This window comes from Falco cherrug, chromosome 1, assembly GCF_023634085.1.
Source record: "Falco cherrug isolate bFalChe1 chromosome 1, bFalChe1.pri, whole genome shotgun sequence".
Lineage (NCBI taxonomy): Eukaryota > Metazoa > Chordata > Aves > Falconiformes > Falconidae > Falco > Falco cherrug.
Genome location: NC_073697.1, coordinates 102,130,822 through 102,155,420, shown reverse-complemented (window position 1 = coordinate 102,155,420; position 24,599 = coordinate 102,130,822). Strand labels below are relative to the sequence as shown.

General features: G+C 44.5%; 1 protein-coding gene across 7 annotated transcripts in view; it reads right to left on the bottom strand.

Moving 5' to 3' along the window:
• Positions 1–24,599, bottom strand: part of TYW1B (tRNA-yW synthesizing protein 1 homolog B) — a 104,890-nt gene that overhangs the window by 16,067 nt on the left and 64,224 nt on the right. For all 7 annotated transcript variants that reach the window (XM_014280309.3, XM_027806098.2, XM_055713670.1 and 4 more), the window contains one exon: positions 11,830–11,940. In XM_014280309.3, the coding sequence (XP_014135784.2) occupies positions 11,830–11,940 (111 nt within the window). The remainder of the gene's footprint in view (positions 1–11,829; positions 11,941–24,599) is intronic.

Here is a 24,599-nt window from a genome sequence, read left to right as displayed (position 1 = left end):
ATTCTCTGGCTCAGTACCAGCAGTTCTGTTTGCATGGAGGGCTGCAGGCTGCCCACCTGCCGGGGCAGGTAGTAGCATTTTAAGGAAAATATTGAGCATGCTCCTCCCTGCTTTTCCCCCCAGACCTCACCTACAGGAGAAGACAGCTACATCCACTGCTAGGCATTCAGCGCTCCAGACCAGTGAATAGAAACTGGGGACACTTGTCCAAACTGCTCAATATCCCCCTTGGATGTCGAGGGCCATGAGCCAGATAAAAAAATAACATTGGCACAGTAAAGCCAGTACAGTCAGTAAACACACAGATTTATTTTTCAGGGCTGAGTACACAAGGAAACACCCCAAAATAAAAAGGCATTTATAAAAACTCCCTCCAGCTCACTTCACTCTTACAGTCTTTTGCTTAAACTAATTCAGTAAATACTGAGAACTGTTCAGAAAAAAAGTCCATCTCTGCCTGCACCTCCTGCATACACACTGAAGGAGGGTAAAAATCCAGTTTGGTGCACTGGAGAACCTAATTGTTTACTGATGAGTAGAAGTGACTTGATAACATTAAAAAGCAGCTTGTGTTTTGGTCAAGGGCCATCAGAACAACTGGGGAGTTTCTATAATCCTACCACTCCACAAACAGTCTGTGCTGCTTTATGAAATGCTGAGAGCTGAAGTAATGGCCCCAGGGCAAATGTCCACCCAAAACAGAGGGAATTTTTTTAATGATTGATTTGCACTGATTGCGGATCCCACACCCAATGCCACCTGCCAGCTGAAAGGCCAGCACCATCGCTCACACACCCCCAAAGCCCCCATCGCTCCTGATCTCCCGACTTGGCAGAAGTAAAGGTCATGCAACACTGGTACGTTGTATCTGTACCGATAAAAAAACACAACTAGTCCATGGCATGGGAAGCACCCAGCACATGCAAACTGATGTGATGAGCACTACAAGCACCCCCCGGGCAGAGCACGGAGAGAAGCTTCCCACCGCACATCAGCCTGTAAAGCTCTGTAGCTTGCCAGTGTGAACATGCAGGAGTAGGAACCTTCGGCGAAGCAGCTTTTCTGATTGTTTTCTGGAAAAAGACTCAAAACTAGTTGCTACTTTAGAAGTGACATTGTTCAAAAAGACACCTTCATCTCAGATTTAATTGCACTAAGCTAGCAGGGATACTGGGTTCTTTCTCCAGCTCCCTTCTCAAACACCCAATACAGCACACAGACTGAAGGAGAGCACGTCAAAGCAGGACACACGTTCCTGCTGTGCCTACACAAAGCCAAGACATGAGCACTGCTTGTTTAGGTGATTTATTTGCAGCAGAAGCTGAGCCCCTCCAGGTCACTGCAATACCCACCCCCTGCTGCCGCCAGCTCCATGCGCTGCAACGATCACTTGTCAGTGAATGCAGCCTCTCAAGTTCTCCTACACAGCACTCCACCCAACTTCAGCCTCATCATTTTGAGATCAGCTGCTCTTAAATTGGAGATTGGATCACTTGAACCTCCTGAATTACTGATTTAGTCTTAGCCATGAACTCAAATTCATTACTGCCTTGCTCCATCTTTAATTTATTAATATTCTCATAAACTAGCTCAGCAGTACGTGGCTTGCTGAGACATGTGTTTTTCTTATTTCTTTCTTTCCAAATAAAATCCATTAAAGGCTCATCCAGGTGGTTTAACCTGTGGTATTGCAACCCAGGTCACAAATCCACTGGTAGCCAAAAGGGCAAATTCACACAAGAAACAGCTTTTCTTCTAGACAAAAGCCCAACCCCTCTCTACCTCGCTGGGTTGTTTCATCACCTTTGGTCTTTGGCCCAGCTATTTCTTATTCTAGTCACAGAATCCCATCAAGCACCAGTCTTTAAAACAGAGTGCACACAATTTTATGGATGATTATGTTTTGCGTTCTCATGTTTTCCTCTGTGAAGAGCACTTCTACTACTTTTAAATGGCATTTGCATCCACACTATGTTTATGGCACCTGCTCCCAGCTGATGCTGCACTCCCAAGACCTAATTCACCTACATTTAAGTTGTTTATTGCTGACCGTGACACGTGCAGACAGATCCTTTGCAAATACTTAAAACTAGAGCAAGGTGAATCATGCAGTGCTTAAATAGGGCTACAAAAGAAACAGACTCATGCTAATTAGAAACTGTACAAGTTTTGGAAGCAATTACTTTCTCACTGTTAAATTTATGAGGGACTTCCTCTATTAATCTGCCCATGCAAACGATATTAGAGCCACATACCATAACTCAGAGCCACCGTGGAAACAGGTTGACTGTGCACAACTGCAGCCAAGCCAGGGGAGCGCTAAACAGCTATGTAGGTTAATTTTTTTAGCCCGGCTCTGAAAGTCTCAAAAAGATTTTAAATGTTCTTATATTAGAGCAGCCAGCCACATAAATAATAGGATATGTATTTCCAGAGTTCAGCTGTATAGACATGGCTCCATATAGCAATATTTTCCCTGCATTCATTATACAGATTATGATTTGAGCAGCATGAAAAATGTATGACTACAGAGGGGGAAAATTCTTAGGAAGCTACAACATGACTCATTCTTTTAATAAACTTCAAAGATATCATTTACAAGCAAAGAAAGCGGAGAAGCAAATGGAATAACTAAGTGCTCGGATGGATGATTAATTCACAAGCACAAATCAATGAAAATCAGCTTAGCAGCACACTAAATGAAAGCACATCAGCTTTCAACTTCCCCAACTTCTTAAAATTTGAGTTAATTAACAGTGCTGATACCACTTTAAAAATGTGAACAGTTGATTAGGGCACTCATGTTATATTTTTCAGTAATACACGAAGACAGTTATTAAGACATCAAGCATTAAAAAAAGGAAACCATTCTATTGTATACCCTAAGCTCTTACACCAACTTCCCTGCAGTAGCAGCATCAATGATGGTGCCTCTTAATTAGTCTTTAATAAGGGTGCTTTTAGCATCCTAATCATGCCACATAGCTTTGGCCAAAGACCTTGAAATGCAGAAGCCTTCTGAAAATCATCTCAGCTATTCTTGGTTACGCTGGTACGAATACAGAGCCACAGCGCCGGGCATGCTCTGGATTTCTGTGCTGCTGTAATGGAGCCGAGCACGCAACACTGTACTTAAGCAATGCCTTGTGCCAAGATGATTATCACTGCAGCAAGAAGCACGTTTTTTCCACTGTGATCTGGCTCCTTGCCGGAGATCTTGACAACCAGCAATCATTTTAATCCACAGGACTACGAAGGAAAAATTACTGGGGAACTAACTATGGCAGTGCTTTGTTTCTCAACTCTGAAACTCCAGGCTTCCCAACTTAATTACTGAACAAGAGAATTTTCTTAACTCCTAGCCCACAAATTATAAATTTGTTTAATTGATGCTCATGTGAATTAACAGAAGAACAAAAGTGTCAGCCAAGCTGCTGAGTGACAGAGCCACTGTTTAAAAACTGGGGCAGCCTTGACCCAAAACAAATATAAAAAGCCTCAAATGACATGTTGATAGATTGCACTCTCTGCAATAAAAATGCTTATGATCTGAGCATCTGCATTGTCCAAATCATATTCACAAGCTTTCATGCACGTCTGCTCCTCATTGGAGTGCATTTGGACTCATTGGTTGTTTTTAATAATTGCTTTCAAGTTGATTTAACAAAGGACATTGGTTTATTTGTGTCAGTTAAATCTGAAAAGCAGGAATGGAAATGGTTAGTTATGCAGCATAACCCCAATATTTACCACCAGCTCTCCAGATGCACCACACATACGGAATATGCAGATCCGTGCTACTGCAGCCCATGAATCTTCGGCAACTCACTTGAAATCAAAGGAACTCCTCCTGTATAAGCTAAACTCTGAAACGCAGGACACAGACAAGCCATATAGATACTGAGACAGAAAAGGCCACTGTTAAAATCACTTATTTTATCACTCTGCTCCTTATACCGTGGTAAAGAGCAATAGCACATGGAGAGGTGGGAGGTTTAGAAAGACTTAGGCTGGAAGGCAGGAGGTGAATTTTCAGCCAGTGACCTGCTTTGCTACAATCCACTGCTACCCTGCCTCAGTTGCCCCAGCTGCAAAACGCAGTACATAGGGCTAGCCCTTCTTCTCCTGCAAGCAAGCACTCAGGGCCGTGGACAGAAATTTATTATTACAGACTGTTGGCTGAGCACAGCAACACTGGGCCATCACACACAGCCAGTTTCCATATGCTCCTTTTTTTTCTGCAGCTTCCCCTGGTCATATCTAAAAGCCTCACAAGCCTAATACAATTTCCATGCCCTGTGGTTCCCACTTATTGTGGATACTAACCTTTACTGAAACAAAAAAAAACCAGATGAGAACAATCCATTTTACCTTGGGTTTTCATCAGGCTTACGCTTGTACCCAAGCCCAATGCTGGAATACGAAAATACCTCCTCAATTTCACACATATATTTGTACCAAACCAAAGGCTTGGACTAAAGACTGACTTTTCGACAAAAGAGTGTGGCAGGGTCACTTGAAAACTCAAAATTTAATCATTCACCTATGTTTGCAATGAAACCTGTTATCAAGCCTTACTGTGTACGCACAACACTAAAAAACCCCATTGATGTCAAGCTGAACTCCTCAGGCACATATTAGTAACTTGTAACCTTTAGCTGGATCAACAGAAATAGCAAGCTGGGTCCCTACCTCTGTCACACACACATGCTAATAATGAAAGGAGCAACTTGCAGCAGAGGCTGCTCAGGATCCACCTGAAAGCAGCTTTCCACAGCAGTCCAGGCCAACTGGGATTTATCCAGCAGAGTGCTCAACCTCTTGTCAAGTGCTCAACAGCCCTGTGGCTCTCCAGCATGACAGGGAGGTGATGCAGCCCTGCCACTGCCTACTCTGCCACCTTGGACCATCCATGCTCTGTGTCTTGTCCTTGGACCTATGGCTCACAGTTGAGAGAATATTAACTGGTCAATAGTTTGAGTTTTTTTCAGGCATAGAAATTACACATCGCTTAGATTTATTTTATAGCAGGCACTAGGACAGGAGACTTCACCTTCTCTTCATCTAAATGCAGATGGGAATAGCAGCAAGATTCTGAATAGCTTTTTGACAGGTGGGGCAATCGCTGCTTGCTGCATGCAATTAAAAACTCATTAAAGCAGAGCTCATTTTCTTCATTATTTTAAGCACTTAAATAATCTTTACTGTTTAATATGACAAGACTAAGCAGATTGGGATAGATACTTCCCTCTGGTCCTTCCTTGCAGTCATTTACTGGGTCTTTTTAATACCATAAGTCAGTCTCAGACACTACGAGCAGGAGCTGCAGTCCCAGAACATCATCCTGAGCTTTGAACAACACCCAGCCTATCCTCCACCACGAGCTCAGCACAAGGATGCTGCACTGGATCTGCAGAGCAATCATCATGTACAAATGCTTTCAAGTGGTTGAAAACTGATTTTATGAAGACTTGAAATTCTGTGCAATGCCATGGCTCTCATCTGTGCTCTGCCTAAGTCCTGCACTCAGACAGCACCACAGGATGAACAGCCCTGGAACAAAGGACAAGCCAGGTAGGCCCACTCCCCCACCACCTTAAACTGAAGTGATGGAAAGAAGCAGCAAGGCTCTGCTCAGGCAAGAAGCCACGCTACTGTTGAGAACTGCAAGATGAAGCTTCACTCTAGCAAATACAGACCACTTCCCCAGGGATGTCACTCCACTTGTGGCTCTGACCAGAGCAACCAGATCTCCCTCACCACTGCAGAACCCGGTCTGAACTGCAAAGCCAGGTATTTGCGGCTGAACACTTGACCCACATGCACAGCCTTAAAGCTAGCGGCAGCATGGAGGGGATGTGTGGACACAGCAACAATTAAAGCAGAAGTGTACCCAGCTGCGCCACAATGTGTCTGCAGTGACTGGAGGTCCAGGCTCTGTTTTCATGTGCTCATCTGGCTGTGGTGCACCAGCGTGACCCTGCAGCACACTCCATTCACAACTGGAATTAGTTCCTCAGGGCCTGATGAATATCAATGACCTGGACAAGGGGATTGAGTGCACCCTCAGTCACTTTGCAGGTGACACCAGGCTGGGGGAAGTGCTGACCTGCTTGGGGGGCAGGGGGCTCTGCAGGGGGTCTGGGCAGGCTGGGCTGGTGTCAGTTGTATCAGGTTCAACAGGGCTCCGTGCCGGGTCCTGCCCATGGGTCACAGCAGCCCCAGGCAGCTGCGGGCTGGGGGCAGGGGGCTGGGAACTGCCCAGCGGGAAAGGGCCTGGGGGGGCTGGTTGATGGTCAGCTGAGCTTGAGCCGGCAGAGTGCCCAGGTGGCCAAGAGCACCCTGGCTTGGATCTGAAACTGTGTGGCCAGCAGGACCAGGGCAGCGATCGTCCCCCTGTACTCGGCACTGGGAAGGCCGCACCATGAATCCCGATTTGGGCCCCTCACCCCCAGACAGACACAGAGATGCTGCAGCGTGTCCAGAGCCGGGCAGGGGCTGGGGAAGGGGCTGGGGCACAAGTGTCATGAGGGAGCTGGAGGTGTTCAGCCTGGAGAGGAGGGGGCTCAGGGGGGACCTTCTTGCTCTCTACAGCTACCTGAGAGGAGGGTGCAGTGAGGTGGGGTTGGTCTCTTCTCCCAGATAAGAAACAATAGGACAAGAGGAAACAGCCTCAAGTTGTGCCAGGGGAGGTTTAGGTTGGGTATTAGGAAAAAATTCTTCACTGCAAGGGTGGTTCAAGTATGAGAACAGGCTGCCCAGGGTGATGGTGGAACTGGCATCCCTGCAAGTGTTTAAAAATACATAAATGTGGTGCTTAGCGACATGGTTTAGTTGTGGGCTTGGCAGTGCTGGGTTAATGGTTGGACTTGATCTTAAAGGTCTTTTCCAACCTCAATGATTTTATGGTTCACATTTCATAGGAAAATCCTTTTGCCCCTTTGGTTTAAGAAGGAATATAAATAGCAAAATACTGCATGTCAACACAAATCTCTGGCTTTTAACACTAAAGAGGGTAACATTGCAAAAAAGATATTTTAAAACCAGAATGTGCAACTCCCAAAAATACTTTGTACAACTATGACAGTGACATTCTGACATTAAAACAGACTAATGCAATAAACAAACATGAATCAATTTTAATAACCACATCACTGCTTCTTCCTTTACTTGAGTTTTACACAAGGGTAATCAAGGCTAATTTCTATTGGCTTAAATAAGAGAAAGAATAGGGTCCCACAGAGTTATACCACTGTAAGATAACTCATGTAAATGAGAACAAGTATTAAGGCCTGCAAGAATCTAAATCTCTATCCACTCCACCCTGTGAGCCTTTCTGAAGCAACAGTGGATTAGCTACATTCATTTTAAATGAACGTCATTTATCCCAAGTATTTAACCAGGAAATCCCTGCTGAGATGAGCCTCATTTTCTGGCAGATGCTTTGCAGTATCTTGCAATATTTTTTTAGTTTATTTGCTTTGAGCAGGACTCAGTCTTTGCCTTTTTGACCTGTCACACTGGAGTTCTGAAAAAAATAAACAAAATGCTAAGCCCTATTCACACGCCAAATAGATTCTTCAATATGCTTCATTCTCAAAGGAACACAAGAAATTACTTTAAATCAAAAATATGAGGTCTTTTGGGAAAAACCCCAGGTCACAAACCATGTGGACACCACAACTACTGGGGCTGGATGAAAGGGCAGCTACACACTGGCAGTTTTTTCCAAGTGCAGATCAATACACAGTGCATGAGAGGGGATACTGATAGCGATACTGAGTGCTAGATTTGAACACACCTCAACCCACCCTCCTTTGGGTCAGAATTTAACTCCTATGTACTATTGTATGAAGTATCACTTTGAATGCTGTGGGATTATATCTACACGATCACTCTGCTTACATATGCTTTGCCTGCACAACCGCAAACTCCTAGGCTCTAGGCAAGGGGCTGTGTGATGCAGTCCTGCTTCTGCTGTTCGCCTTTGCTGAAAAAGAGATTTGCTTCCTTTTATTCCAGAGCAGTCAAACATCGCAGGGACAGAGACCCTGTCTCTCTGCTTCACCCCACAAATGAAGAATCCCCCACAGGCAGAAGCAACAAAGCACCCTGATGTATTCTCAACCCCAGCGTGCTCAACAGCACAGCTGAGACGCCTCTGAAACCACTGCACTGGCCATATGGCACCAGTGATCCTGCTGTAAGCGAAGGTTGATCTCATGGGTAGGGTGTTAGACAAGAGCTTTGCAAGCCAGGATTAAAGATGATCAGATTAAAACAACCTGTCTGCAAAGTGCACAGCAAAGGAGGATAACTACTGTCAGACCACAGGGTAAGGGTCTAAGCACAGGTGCAGCAGCAACACGAACACCTCCAGCAGCACGGGGGCACACCACCCCACCAGCAATCCATCAACACTTCAGAGAAGGATGGCCAAGTAAGGAAGCTGTCCTTCAGATAACATCCCCTCTCTCAGCCTCTCTTGTTGGTACTTGGGTGGACACTCTCACTACCCCGCATCAACACAACTAGCTGTTCATCAGCCACTCCAGAACATGTCACTTACTCCTGGCCAAAAGTGAAAAATTGGTTCCATGCTTGAAGTGAGAAACCATGTAAGCCCCTCACATTTCAAAAGTCAGACACTGCAACAAGAGAAGAAAGCCATTGTGCCTCCCTACAGAGCCAAATCTTCCACGCTTTAGAAACGCTGCTGTTTAGCAGGAACTGGCAGATGAAACTGTGAAACAAATAAGGCCACTGACTGGGCTAATACTATATTCAGTGTGAGCTACTTCCCCTCTGCAGAGCACCAAGCACCCATCTTTTAGATCATTACACTTGCTCCAAAGAGGCAAGGAAGCAATGCAACTTGTTAAAAACCCCTTGCTCTCACATAAAAACTTTTCATACAAAAATCTGTGAGCAAGACCTTTCATCCAGCTTTGGGTCTATTTAAACACAATCTGGTGTCAAGCAAATCCACTGCTTCATGGAAGCCATCACAAAGTTTTATGAATTTTTCAAAGGATGGAAATGCCATTTAGACCCCCTGTGTTGTGCCGGAACAGAGTTGCACCATTCGTTTCAGACAGCAGTAAGACCAGTTCAGTTCCTGCTACAAATGGGCACTCCAGCAATCCTGCTTGCAACATTGTGCTTCCTACATGAAATATATGAACCTTGCTTCCCTGTCTTCGAAATTAAGATAACAAGACAGCACAGCTCTATTTAAAAGCTCAATTAAATGGAAAAAAATGGAGACTATTTCAGAGCCTGCTAGTGAAAGAGCTGGAGCAGCACCCTGACAATTCACTTCTGCTGCTGAAGCTGAAAAGGAATTAGTGTGTTTTCTTGTACTCAGCTTCTCACTTCTGTCTTGCGGGGCTTAGCTGCTGTCAGACTCGCTGTATGGTTTTGAGAGCTCTGAGAAATCATCCTCCCTCTGCTAGACTGGAAAAAAGAGCAAACTGTAGAAGACTTTTTGGACTTTGAGTATACAGATCATGATGAAGTTGTGATTTCACATTTGCTGTACTGCAGTTTTTAATGAGAGCTGTAACCAGGGAAGGGAAGACTTCCCCCATCACTTCCAGCCTAAATACAACAACTAGCAGAGACAAGGCAGAGAGATGCTGCAACCTCTGAAAGGCTTAAACTCTAGTTTCTCCGAGTACTGCTCTTGCGATTGGAAAGACAAGAGATTTTCCATATGCCAATTACAGACTGTTTGTAGGATCACAGTTTAGGCATAACACTGAACGATTCATAGAGGAAGAAACTGAGACACAATTTGTTTTGTTGCTTAGCTTGAAGACACCGTGCTCTGGCCAGGATCACCACCTGCCCGAAAGACAGTTCCGTCCTACAGCAGAAGTTCATTTACCTGCTGGAAATTCTGAAATACGTAATTTCTGAAAATACGGCATTTAGAGCAAGGCATCCTGCTTGCAAGTTTAAGTAATATTAAACAGCATAAACTTCAAAAAAAGCAAGCCACACAAAAAAAAAAAACCAGCAACTGAAAACCAGTATCAGTCCACAAAAGTCCCAAACCCACCCAACAGCATGTGGCCAGACAGTGCATCATTCCTTCTGTACCTCTCTGCCTTCTGTGCCCTGCAACCCCTCTGAACCCCCTTTGCGGCTGGTGTTGGCAGGTACACAGCAAGGCCGAACCCCCAGCTACACTACCGTGCTATGGGGTTTTGGGGAATGTCACACAGCCCCTCTCTGCCTCAGTTCACACTTTTGCAAACAGGGCAAAGTGTTCAATGCATGTCCCTTCTGTAGAGAAAAGTCATCACTAGTTGAGATCTGACAAGCACTTTGAAGCACCTGGACTGCAAAGATGACTTTTTTGAAGCAGAGTGGGCAGTAGCCTGTCCCAGCTGGAAGAGTGCCAGGAGTACATCTACGACCACCTCTTTCCTCACCTATTTCCCTGGCAGCCCAAGGCATGATTTTGCCAGGGAAGAGCCGCTGGGAGAACTTAGCTCTGCGCTGCTGGGAAACCACAAATAAGAGGCTGAATCCTTCCCCAGGCAAAGGGAACAGTAGCCTTCTGCCTTGGAGGAGGCAGATGTTCGCCCTGGAGAGTGCTCAGGGGAATCTGTGCTCAGAAACATTAACTTACACCCGATTCATTTTACTAAAATTGGTACACACGACAGAGCAGTCTAAACAGCACGTACACTGACAGCCCCACACTCCGTGCTGCTCTGCACACTCGTCTCTGCCCTTCGTGCACACTGGAAGGATCTTGTACAGCCAGGCTACAGTAAGAGAGTCAGGAGATGCAAGGTAGGAAGGGCCCCATAGGAGCACTCCTCCTGCTAAGTTTTACCCAAGGAATATAAAGCAGTCTGATACATGTTGTAAAGCTGAGGTTTTTTTCCCCCAAACCATACTCAAAATCTTATTTTGTATTAAGCTATCAACTTCAGCAGCACATTCAGAGATAAAGAGACCTCTCAACACTGACAATATCAAAACCTCTGGGTTTTGTTTCATACGGAAATTGCAGCAAACTCCAGGCATTTTCTTCAAAGCAGCAGTAAATAAAGGTTAAAAAAAAAGAGAGAAGGAAAAGAAGAAAGAACCAAAAAAGTCCAGGAGTAATAGAGCTGCAGAAATACAGACCTGAGGTAAATGTGCTGGTCACAGAGGAGTTTGCTGGATGAAAATGCTGATAGTGATTCTTCACAGAGCACTTCGTAATGTGCCTTTTCTACATTCTCTATATACTAAATTGATTAAGTCCAAGATAAAGCACCTCCTTCCCCTGCTGTATCTCACATGGGCTCCTGTTAGTACCTCTTCCAGTTCCAGAGGGTAATATTTCCCTGTTTCACACAGCCAGACAAATAGCGTATCAGTAAACCACACCTTATCACCTTCTCCTCCGGCAAATTTGAGACTAGGATGGGAAAAAATAATACCACAAACTACAAGCCTGACCCAGAATATTTTGTTTAAAATGTTGGTTAACACAAAGAAGGAGTATCTACATTTATCAGTTTCTGCTTTCATGAGAAATACAAAAGAGACCAGAGAGTTATGATTCTGCTGGGCAGAAACTGATGCTGGCTGGTACAAATCTTGTCTTGCATAATACTGAAGACTACTTTAAATGTACACGTAAGGTATTAGAAAGGAAGAGGTAAGTCTTTATTACATTAAAAGGAAGAGGTAAGTTCCTCATGCATCACTGAAATCTTTGAAAGAATTGAATTTATTCGTATAAGTTTAAGACCAGAGGGTGGGGAATGGGGAGAAAAAAGTAAAATACTAATTAAAAAGATAAAGTAGCTTCATGCAACTCACCTTGACCTCAATGAAGTCTGGTTTACCAAGGGATATCAGGTCAGCATAGGCTTTGAGTTCATCCACGTTCCAAGCTTTCACCAGTGTCAGCCTATAAACAGTTCGCTGTTGCTGAAATAAAGGAAGAATTACATTAGCAACACATTCTGACAAAGGAAGCATGTTCCAGCCTTGCACAAAGCTTCAAACAGCGGGGTGGGGTGGTGGTGGGCACAAAAATCTCAGTAATTTATTCCAAGAAGCCAGGGGCTAAAACAAACCAGACCCAAACCAAGAGCCCCCTCACTTGTTCTTTCAAGAAAGCTACTCCATAGCATCTGTGAGCTGAGCCACCTTTTGCTATACACTTATCTTCCCTCCATACATCCCCAGTACTTCAACTTAATGGGATAACAACCAGGCAGTTTATCACTCTCCGATTTGCTTCCCCAGACATAAAACCTCACCATTAGTTGCTACACAGATACACTTTACTTCCTCCAGCTGGATCACTTGGCATTGGTGACTTTTGGACAGGACAAACAAGAACAGACAGACCCTTGTCTGCTCCCATCTGCAAACTCCCCGTCAGGTACAGTATCACAGAGAAAAGGCTCTCCCGTGATCAGTTATGCAGAACATTTTATTGGAAGCACAAAGTGGCCATTAAAAATCACAACCGGAAAACATTGCAAGCACCCTGCTTATGACCTAGCCTTATAGAAGCGTGGTGCAAACCATTAGAAACACAGTTGCTACAGCGCTAACTACAAGAGCAGCACCTACCCCTCACTACCCTCTGCAGCAGCAGGGCAGCTGGATTTTTGCCGGGCACTATCACTGCATGGACCTGTCCTCTCCATCCCACTGCTGAGCACTGCAGCTCCCCATCATCACACCAGTGCCTCTCCAAAACACTCAGACCTGACTTATTTCTGTGCACAGTGGCAGACAGCACTCTGAGAACTTCTTTCCTTGGAGTTATTCTGATTTTCCCTCTAAGAGCTGCTCACCACAACAGCTATTCATGACAAAAGGACTTCTCTTAGCAATATAAGCACTTAGCCACGGAACAAATCCAGTCTCATTGCTCGCATCTGCTTGTTTCCATCCTTCCCCTCTCTTTCCCTTCCTCTTCCACTAATGTTTTATTTTGCTTATCTCAAACTTATTTATAAAGCAATCTTCCAGCACAATTGTTTTTTGAATTAACTCATTTTCTTGCCCTGGCACACTGTAGACTGTAAAATGTGACAAAAGCATCAGTTTAGCCAGCACCAAACAGCAATTCAACAAATCCGCAGCAACCCAAGACTCCATGGCTGGGGCCACGCTGTATCCCAGGGCTGGGACTTCACAGTCCCAGCAAGGGCTGGAATCAAAGTCTCCTGCCCCAGAAAGTCCAGGCTTAGACTCAGCTCGAGTTAGGAGATCCTCCCTTACCTATTACCCACAACATGCCCATGGCACAAGGTTACCTGAACGTCAACGCCATGTGGGGGAAGCATGCACACTATTCAGTTTACTACATTTTTCAACTGGAGAAGGGTAAGCTAATAAGGAACTTTCCATCACTAAACCTCAGACTGTTCCCCACTGCAGTACCTCTGACAGTATCCACTGACCTCAGGCAAAGCAGGGACAGATCCCAGGACCCTGAGTCCTGGTCCAAGGCTATTAAAGTGTTTGTGCTATGACCACTCCCCAGGTAACACGGGACACTTCCCAGTATCAATCCTCAATCTAGCCACACTTTACTTCAGAGCCTCTAACCTACAGGCCATATAAGTGAACTGTGCCCTCTGTATAAAAATCAAAACTTCACTTACCTAAAACACATTTCAGGGAAAACAAAAGTAGTATTTTCTACACCAGTTTACTATGGAAACATTGCAGATTATTTACTAACAAATAACTAGGACAAACCAGTAAGAAACAGGAGCATCTTCTTCCTCCCATTAACATCTGAACACAGCCAGGGGAAGGTCTTTAGGGCATATATGTACAGAGAACTATATGTTCTTCTACGAACCAGAAGTGTCCCAGCACACTCACTGCCTCTGTTGTGTTGGGAACCTAAGCACCATGTAAACCCGCAAAATTCTCCAGGAGACAAACACAAGCAAGAATTCGATACATACAAGGAGTCAGTGTCTTAAGAAAATCATTAAGGTAGAGCTTTCTTTTTTTAAAAAAAAAAAAGCCTGTGAGAGTAACTTTGAAGAATTATTGAGAGAACGATTATTGAAAGCCAAATATCAAAAGAATTAAAATAGCTGGCCTCTACTTTAGCCACAGCATATAAGCACATATTTAAGGAGACTCTCAGTTTGAATGGATTGGCAAAAGAAAGGTTCACGCCAAGAAGCAACAGGCCAGTATGAAATCAACAGTTAATTACTAAAGAGAAAAACAATGAAGGATCTAGTACAAAAAATAAACGCATCATTTGCCATAGAACAGAGAAAGAAGAAACCAGAGGGGAAAATACCAAACAAGAGGAAAAACTCCAATACACATACGCCTATCAATCTGAAGTGATTAGATACCCAATTAACTAGAAATGTCTCCTCAAAGGTCAGCTCACAGCAGTAAACAAATGCGGGCAGCTTCAAGACAGCAGTACATAAAAATCACATTTTAATACCAGCTCCTAAGACAGGCTGCTGATCCGGACCCAGTCCTCAGACTAGGAAGTTGGGTTCCCAGTGCAATCAGAGTGGGGAGCCCACCATGAAGTGAAGCTTTTTGGGGCATATCTTTGTTCTGGCAGGATAGTTTTGTGCTGAAATTAAGAGCAAGTTTCTGGACATCTTTACTGTGTATAGAAAATGTAGCTTGGCAATGAGCACACTGAGTGGGACAGTGCATCCTACTAAATCCAGCATGAGCAGCATCACCACCACTGGCTGAACAGGCTGCAGCAGTGGAGGATATAAAAAAGGAAAAAAAGAAAATTATAATCTCAACCTTAACACAGAGACATAAACCACAGGAAATCCACTTGCAGGATGAAAGTCTCAGAAAATCCACTTGATCTTCAGACAGCAGATACTTTTTATTTGGGGAATCTGAACAGGACATACAGATAACAGGAGACCAGACCAGGCAGACACTGGTCTCAAGTGCTGGAATTAAGGATAACAAATATCATCAACAGATGTATGGAACGCTCCTATTGACTAACGAAAAATATTTATACTTAGCTCAAGTGTGAAGTGACAGGGCAAGGCCTTTAGATAACTGAAGTGCTGGCAGTTCAGGAGGGCATTTGCTACCCTGAAGGCCATGTGTGACAAGTGGCATTTACAGTACTGCCATGCTGCTTGGAGCAAGCTTAGAAAACAGCACTAAGTGTTCTCCCAAGGTTCAATTCCTTTATGAAGTCTCCAAGAAGACAGAAAATCTTTTCCAGGGGCCAAAAGGATCACTTGCAGCAATAAAAAAACCCCAACTAGTAGCATCTTTGTTGGCAGCAAAAACTGACAGCAACTGACTGGAGGAAGATGACTCTGGGAGTGCCATGCTGTGATTTCAGAGGACCACACTGTGATTTTGAGGGGGGCCCACACTGGTTTCCCCCTCTGTCTCTGCTGGCAGATGAATGTGCCAAGTGCACCCACACCCCATAGGAGACCATGCTGCAGGGGACTGCCCACAGCTCATGTTTCTTGCCAAAATACAGTGGAAGGAATATATTTGAAAAAATCAACTCTAGTCTATTAAAAATTGATTAAATCAGATTGCAAAGATTAACATAAACCGTTATCAAAGAGGAAACAAATACACACTTGTTTCTTATTTGCCAGTCCTCAGCACTGCACTTACAACCATCACCGGGACTTCTCTCCCTGGGACAGCTCTCCAGGAGGCAGCACGGAGGAAGGTGTAAGAGCAAGCAAGAAACATGTGGCTCCATGCTCTGCTGACACAGAAGACAGGGGTCCCCTGGGGTTCATAATCATGGGGCTGACCCTACGGTGCCCTGCTTCCTCCTGGAATCACAGGCACAGCCTCCAGCACTTGTCAACTTCTTTTAGACATGCCTGGTTGTTTCCCACATGTTCCTGGAACTGCCAGAGCAGATGGGGCAGGTTCAGGGAAGGCCACAAAATACTGACAGCAACTGGAAGAGCTGCCCTGCTTCCCAGTGGCTGCCACCACCAATACAAAGAGGGTGTGATGTGAAAGCTGCGTGAAGGCACATAGCCACCAACAGCTGCCTCTGGCTTAGAGCATGGGGACACGCACTCGGACAGATGTGACCAAAACCCAACTGGATCAGCAAAAATATGAACATCTTGGAAAAAATAATCTTATGTTGGCAGAGGACATCCATGTGCAATGATGACCAAGCATTCTGCCAGCCTTCAGACACCAAAGGGAGGGAAGTCCACTCACCTGTCATCTTGCAAGCCAGAATGAGTGGGGACACCCCCCTGCCCAGCACTGCTGTGCCTGCAACTGCTAGGATCATCTCACTTCTTCCCTCTGTAATCTAATGAATGGTTTTCAGGGCTAATCCCTATTCGCTCTCCGTGCTTTGCTCTTGTAACTCTTAACAGTTTGTTCCCTCCCCCACTTTGGAACTGGGCTGAGGCATGCAAACACTTCTGCAAAAACATAAATAATCATTTATTAATTTTACACTTGTTCTGCAGAGGGACTAAACAAATGCCACCAAAAAGTGGTTTGAAGCTCAGATCAACAAGCTGAACACAGGACGAATGCTGTCAGACCCAAGTAAATGCAATATTGCAAGAACAGTTTTGTGGGGAGGACGAAACGTTACCAGTGTACTCTTAGCACAGCATTTTCACACTTACATTAAGTACAATGCTTCAGTGAGTGTTTCTTCTTACAGCAATGAAGGCTTGCATGAAGGGAGGTGGGGTTTTTTTCTTCCCATTTAAATCTCATTTTTAATACTCTCCAATATACAGCCTAGATAATTTTAGAAGTCTAACTTCAAAGTTCAAATACTTCATAAAATTAAAACTGTTATAAGCACATTAAAAAGGCTTTTCCTCCCATAGGGCAGCACAAGTAACAACTGCAACCTGTATTTTCCATCACTTCAGAAACTGAACTATCACAAAATCTGTATTAACTAATCACAACTGGTGGTGAAAGAAGAAACAAAAATATTGCCAAAGGGATACAGAAAAAAGTAGAAAAAAATCATAAATTAATATTGCAACTGAATAAAACTCTTTCCAGGGGGCAACATCTCTCAAGCATTGTCTGAGCAGAGAAAAAGCTGGTAGAAGGGACAAATCAAAATGACTAAGGGCCTAATACCACAAAATCTTATATACAAGTAATCCTTACAGACTGCCAGCAGTACAAATAACAATCCTGTTTTATTAATCTATTATTTGTATTTAGTTGTACAATAATAGGGCCCCAGGAGATCCTCTTAGAAACACTGAAAAACAAGAAATAAGAGCTTAAGCCCTGAGAATTTAATGATCTAAACCATCAGGACAGAAAACCAGACTGCAATGCTCTAAGTCCGGTGTTTCCAGGAAAAGCAACCATTATTTCACTTCAGAGAGCCATCAGAGTAACATTAGCAGAAAAGAAAAAGTTACCATGATAAAGAACCTTCTGAATGGGTGAAAGTTGAGGGTGTGGAACTGCATCTGTTTTACACCAAAAAGCTCTTTATGCAAATGATCAGCCTATCAGGAAGGGCAGCTCTAGGGCCTGGCCCACTGTGTGGAAAAGGAAAACAAGAGATGGGAAAGAAAACTAGAATATGGCCTTGAAAAAATACCTGGTGGGGGGAGTAAAGCAGAAGGAGGCAGACTCTTCTCAGCAACACCCAGGGAAAGGACAAGACACAATGAGCACAGGCTGAAGCACAGCAAATTGCATTTTTAAGTGAGATTTCCACAGGGGCTTGACTGAACCGCAGAAGGTTGCTGGGAGAGGCTGAGGAGTCTCCATGCTTGAAGACACTCAGCGCTCAGCTCAGCCAAGCTGATCCTGCTTTAAGCAGATTTGTCTTCCCATCTCGACAGCTCCCATCCTGCCCATCTAGGAGTTGTAGATTTTCCTCAAGTACCTTTCAGGAGGGGAACCAAGGGCAGCATGCAGACCACCCCATGAGGAAGAACTACAAGCAGCAGTGGTTAGAGAAGGTTCCCTTAGATCAGGCGAGCATTGCACAAAACAAAAAATTCAGGAGGGCAACAGTGCACGCTGCAGCCAAGCAGCCTCATTACAGCCAGAGCAGGAGCACTACTGTCCATCAGGTCATAATCAAGGAACACTAAATAACCAACAATTCAGACCTCGATGAAGAACTGGGAGCACAGAGAAAAAGCAGTTGAGTATGCTGAAAGAAATCTATTCAAGGCTGGAGAAGTCAGAATAACTTTTGAAGTAATACTACAAAAAACATGGAGTTCTTCAGAGCAGTTATATGGCACAATGCCTGCATGTCTGCGCAAAAAGCAGGATGCATCCTTGCTCCAAAGTGACCCTCTGAGCACCAAGTACATTCATCCAGTCTGGGCAACAGGACAGCATTCAGCAGCAATCTTCAGCCTTTTCCTGACACAGGTCACGGCTGAAAAGCATGCTCTCCAAAGGGCTGATTGCAGAAACAGAATAACTGACTATTAAAGTGTTATTTTTTCAGTTGTGAACATCTAAAAGCCAAATGAAGCCTCTTTGGCTGCACTCCAGATGCAATCCATCTCCTCACAGGGCTGCAGCAGAACGTTGTGCTGGACGACTTGATGCTTTTGCTCTGATCTACAGCTGCACAGTGGAGGAGAAATCATCTTGCTTTCTGCCTCTGCAGGGCACAACGGTGCATGGCTGCAGGTCACAGCACATTCACCGTGCAGCCGGGAGGGCCAAGGATGGAGGAGTCTGGCCCTGCCAAAAATCTCAGCAGCCTCACAAGAGAGGCACCCACCCATGCTCCATGCCCCAGAAAGCAGCATCCCTACAGGCCAACCCTTCTCTGCCAGGAAATCCCCTCTGTTCCAAAGCTCAAGGGTCAGCAATGCTTTTATTCTTGCTCTTGGTAAATCAGTTGACTCGAGATGCTACTGACAGAGCACATCACTGTAACAGCAACAATTACATGGTCACAACACATGCCAGAAGCACAAAGCCCATCCTTAAGAGCTACCAAAACAGCAGCAGGAAGGGCCTGTGCTGCTGTGTAAAATTAGCATCAGGCACTGCAAGTCCTTCATGCCAGGAGACGTTTCTCCAGGCCAGTGCACACTGCTTAGGAGCAAAGGAACAACCTGCTCCTGTGATCCTGTCCTGTTCTGATGAACTCTAACGCCCAGCCCATACTCTCAGGTATATAAAGCAGCTAATGAGGTGCTTTTGCCCACACAGGACACTGAGCCCACAGGTAAAAACTGAACAGTTTTACACAAATACCCTTTGCCTTCCCATACATTTGCTTGGGTTATCATGGCAGACTCCTCTAAAATACAGCACATGGTCTCTTTGGGATTGTACATGGTAGTTGGCTCATTAAAGGCACCTTAATATGGAATATTGTCCAAGAAAGATCTTAAAAGAAAGAAAAACACTAAGACATACCACATATGGTATGGCATATAGTTGGTACATACCACAGTATGACTTGTTCCCCCATTTCATATCTTACTCTTTGGAGGACAGGAACCACATCAGTGTTGGCAGCACACTTAAACAAGAGATCCTGCACTTTCTCGTTGCATTCTGAAAACTGTGTAGCAACAGTCACCTTTTTATACTGGGGTCACAAAAATGCAAGTCAACAGGGGCCAGCTCAGCTTTCTGTTCCCCAAACATCTGAGGACAAAGGAATGAAGAACTAACCTGGGGAAAAGCAGTATCTTCCCTTCAGGCAACTCCTGCTAAAATCTTTCCAAGCTACCCCCCCAAAAAAAAAAAATTGCATCCCTTGAATGCCAGAACAGGGTGCAAGGGAAAAACAAAACAGAACCCTCCCCAAAGCAAACAGGATTAGGGAAGGATACTGCTAGCTGATCTTTAAGGTCCCTTCCAACCCAAGCCATTCTATAAAACCAAAAACCAAAAGAGTATTTTATTAACTGTATCTGAGATCCTGGTCTCTCACTCAGCAGATAAAAAGACAAAAATTCTTGTCTCAAAAGAACGTCTCATGCCCAGGTCCCAGCCACAGCGATGCCCCATGGACAGAGCTCAAAGTCATAATCCGGGCCAGCAGATGGGGATGGGACTCCTTCCCTCCACCCTCGGGTGAATCCGCAGACGAGTCGCCAGGCGGCTGCACACCTGCACCCCTCCAGCACCTCCAGCCGAAACAACCCCGGGCCCAGTGACAGCTCCAAGAACAGTGGGGTGACCTCCCCAGCCGCCCGGCTACGCTGAGCCCAGCAGGACGCCCAGCCCTTGGGGCAGCACAGCCAGCACTGACATTTCTGTGCATTTCCACAGCGGTTACATTTTCCTTTGAAACCATTCTAAAACATTCCTAGTCCTATAACATTTGCAAATGAACATTTGCTGCACGCGTATGTTAAGCCAATAGCCAAGTCCCTACGCCAAACCACCGAACACACCTCAGACTGAGCCCAAGCCCACAAGGCAACACTGCTCTCCTGGCATCCGCTGGCCCAGATGTTAATAAAGGATTCGCACGTCAGTTTGACAAAGTGCTCCCTTCTTGCTTCAATAACCAAGAGGGATTGGGGCTGGGTTTTTTGTGGGGTTTTTTATCATTTCTTTTTAATTCCCTCCTCCTCAACATTCATCTTTTCATAGATGAAATTATTCTTCATAAAACCACCCAGGTTTAATCTCAGGAGGAAAAGGGAATGGTGAACACAACTGTGCTGCAAAGAGCAGGTTGCTGGATTGATACAAGTTTTGCTGGGGTAGGGCAACATCTCCCTTCTCCAGCTGGGGCAGGGAGGCAGTGGGAGCAGGATCAGAGGAGGCTGGGACAAAGGACAAAGCAAACAAAACTCCTCCTCCAAACCACACGCTAAGGTCCTGCAAGACCCTTACCTTGGATCATCTCACTTGAACTTGCTCTTTTCATAAAGCAGAGTAACAGTGTCCTACTGTAATAAACCCCAGATTTTTATTTCAACCTGCTTAAAAGTCAGATATTCTGACCACTCATATACCTTACTCTGATATCAATAGAGTAATTTTGTTGTTGGAAATTACATTTCATTCATAGACTCCTCAACATAAATTTATATTTTTGCAGCTAATGAATCAAGTAACAAAACCAGTATTGTCAACAGAAACACCACATTGCTTAAATGCAAAAAGCACTCTTGGGGGAGAGAAAATTATGGTGCAAACTCTAAACGAAACCAGCTCTTGCTTTCACACAACTTCACAGATCCTTTGCAGGTATTAGATGATGAACAGGAAGCCACTTCAAAAGCCAGCTTCTTAGTTTCATTAATATTTCTTATTTCCTTCAAGGAAAGGCTCGACTTGCAAACTGACTTTATGACACATTTTCAGAGCTTCCTAGTTGGCAAGGACCCACTCTGATCATGATACAAATCAGGCAAAAAAACTGAAACACGTATGCAATCCCGCAGCCCAGCGCCGCACTGGTGCTCTTTTGGCAGGCTCCTCACATGGTGGCAGGAGGCAGGCAAGCTGCCCTGTCCGAGCAACAGCCCCTTCGAAGGGAGGAGCCGTCCTCTCCAAAGGCTCAATTCGGGTCCCTTAGTAAGGTGTTGCATAACCCGAACAAGTGAGCGAGTCCTGAATAAAGATATCAAAGCAATTTTCACACTTGGAAATTACTTGTCACAGGGATGTGATCAGAAAAAAAAACACCCTGCAGCCAAGTTATCTATTCACCATATTCAATAACACGCATCTTTATGCGTAAAACCCCACGAAGGATAAAAAGAGCCAAAATGCAGCAAAAGAAAATCTTATCTCAAATGCCAACAGACCCCGAATTTCACAGCTATCCAAACCCTTCCAGTTCAGCCTGGAGACAGCCAGTGTAAGAGGACTAGAGATCACTTCTGTCTCTCCCGAATGAGCACTGCTGAGCCTCCAGGCTCCCAGAAGCTCTGCAGATGAGCTGTGGCACCCATCACGTGCCAGGAGAACATCATCAGGAAGACTCGGCACCCTTGAAAGGATGGCAGATTAATCTATTATTTTGGCAGCCAGGACCCTCCCCTTAAACAAAAGCCTCATTCCTTCATTTGGGCTCACCTACCACTACACGACCAGCCCTGAACACGGGCACTGGAGAGATTATATCCTCCAAAAAGTCACATTGCAAACACCGGAGAGCCTTCTGCTGAGCAGATGTGCACAGCAGAGGAGGGTTGTTTTTTTCCCCTCAAAGACCTAGTCAGCACAAAGCACAAAAGTTTTCAGCTTCCTTTTTTCAGGCTAATAGTCATTAAAGCAAAAAACCTGAATAGGTTATGCTGCGTAGGTATCTACTAGAAACATACATTGTTCAAGCATTTGCTATTAATACACCGGTTTAAAGCAAGCTGAGTCTTTGTCTTCACTGCTAAAAAAGGTACGTATTACCATAGGATAATTAACACATTAGCTACTCTGCTGTAAAACTAGAGTGAAGCTCCGAACTTTGATTTTGCTGCTAGGCAAGTGAGAGCACTCAACCTCAGGGTTTACCTGCAGACCGGCACCAAAGCCCTTGGCCTTCACCCAGGATCTTACAGCACAAGAGCTGTCCCCATGTCATCTCCAGGACAGGGGAGAAAACAAACCTCATCACCTCCAATCTTTTTAGACCCCTGTACCAGCTCCAGCACAACATTCAAGTTCTAATTCCGAAGAAACTAAGATGGAAAAATAACAAATCCAAACAAAAAAAACAGCACACAAGAACTCCACCCACCCAAAACACAAGCCTGGTACTACCTTTGCATGCAAAACTCTTTCCTGCTTTTTGCAAAAGAATCAGGTAAAGCCAATTACAAGGTGCATGCATCCAAATGATGAGGGACTGGTTCTACATCTTGTCTTGACACCTGGTTCCCAAGTCAGCCCACTTGGATGAAGGCCAAAGAGCAAAACAGATTGCAATTCATTCAGTTTTAGTATACTTGTGTAACAATATTTTTTCTAGGAAGTATTATTCTGAAGTGCTAAGTCTGAAAGCCATATACATTTTTTTAGTTCTGCTAGAACTGTCATGAAAAAGTTACAAAAAACATGAAAGTTGGGCTTCGGATTTGCACCAGTTTTTTTAAAAAGACAGATCAGTCAACATAACTATTCTCACATCATATAAAATCAGGTTGTATTGACCAGCTTTGAAATTCTCACTCAAAATAAAAAGAAAATCCTGGAGTGAGATAAGCACATCAGCACCAATACCCAAGCCAGAATTTTAAGCCAGAAAAGCCCCTCAGCCTGTGAGCAGTCCTGCTGATGTACGAAGCACAAGAATAAATGAACCAGACTAGAAACCAAGGAGAAAATATATCAAATTTCATTATCTCACCTTCCTAAACCGGCATCCTAAGTCACATTCCCCTCCACAATCATTCTTCCCGTACTTGCCACCTATTACTTGTAATCTCCTTTATTGCTTCACACTTCAGTAGAAATTAATCAGTTTATTTAGTTAAGAATCGCTAGAAATAAAACAAAGTACAGCAACAGCTTTGTTCTGAGACCTAAAAATGTTCTTACGTAAATCCAGCACTGTGACTGCTCCTCATTCATTTTCCATAGGCTCGTTTTTAATACACTTACTCTTGCAAATCAGCACCAACAATATTCCAGTTATTTATTTTCAATATTTCTAGAGCAGTTTCAAGGAATTATCATGTAAAATTTATACCAAGGGAAAGAAGTCCAATGCAATGTAACTTAAAATAGAAGAATAGCATTAAAACAGATCACATCAAATCAGCAGCAAAAAACCACTTCAAGCTTGCTGTTAAACAGACCACACAGCCTGCCGATATTTCATTTCCTGGGGAAGCACAGTATGTTTAACACCAAAGAGCCAACAAAAGCATTAGTGCGAGCCTGGGTAGCACTCCCACCGAGCCCTGTGCCAAAGCGTCATCACAACCAAAGACAGGCTCAAATCTGAGCACAAAATGAACCCACGACACTAAAAAGCACTGTCACCAGGATAAAAGCCTTCAGCAACACTCCAAGTTTGTGCCCAGGTCCCACTGACTTTGAAAAGACTTAAACCAGAAGTCTGACAGGGGATAGTTTTGTGAAGGCTCCCAAATACAGGTGAGATCAAGACCTTTCCCGCACGGGTGTCTTCCAATTAAGAACGGCAGCAGTCCCATGGGGCAGAGCAGCAGCTGCAACAGCAGCAGGGACCTGCCATGCAGGCACCAAGTGACAAGCACTCTGTCCAGCTCCAGCTGCTACTCTTCAACACAAAGGGAGGATGAGCACAGGAGCACAGCCAGCAGCTGACCTGCTCGGCCACCTTGGCTCCATCCCATTTGCAAAACAGCTCCTTTGCCAAAGAGATGCAAAATCCAGGAGAATCACAGACTTGCTTTGATCTGACCATAAAAATGATTTCTCTTTAAGGCAAGCAGGTATCTCTACTTTTGTCTGGGCTGGCACTTTGTGAGTAAACATACTTGTGTCTGGTCCCATGTGGGAAAGAAGAGCCAGTCTTGTGATGGGAAGAGCTGAAACCACCCTCTGGGAACCTCTCAAAACCTCTTTTCATTTCACATTCCCAAAAATGTCCCAGCTATAGCTCCACGCTGTCATGTCATTCTAGCTCCATGATGCAGTGTCTCAGGCTTGGCTGTCTGGCCAAAGATGAGGGTAAC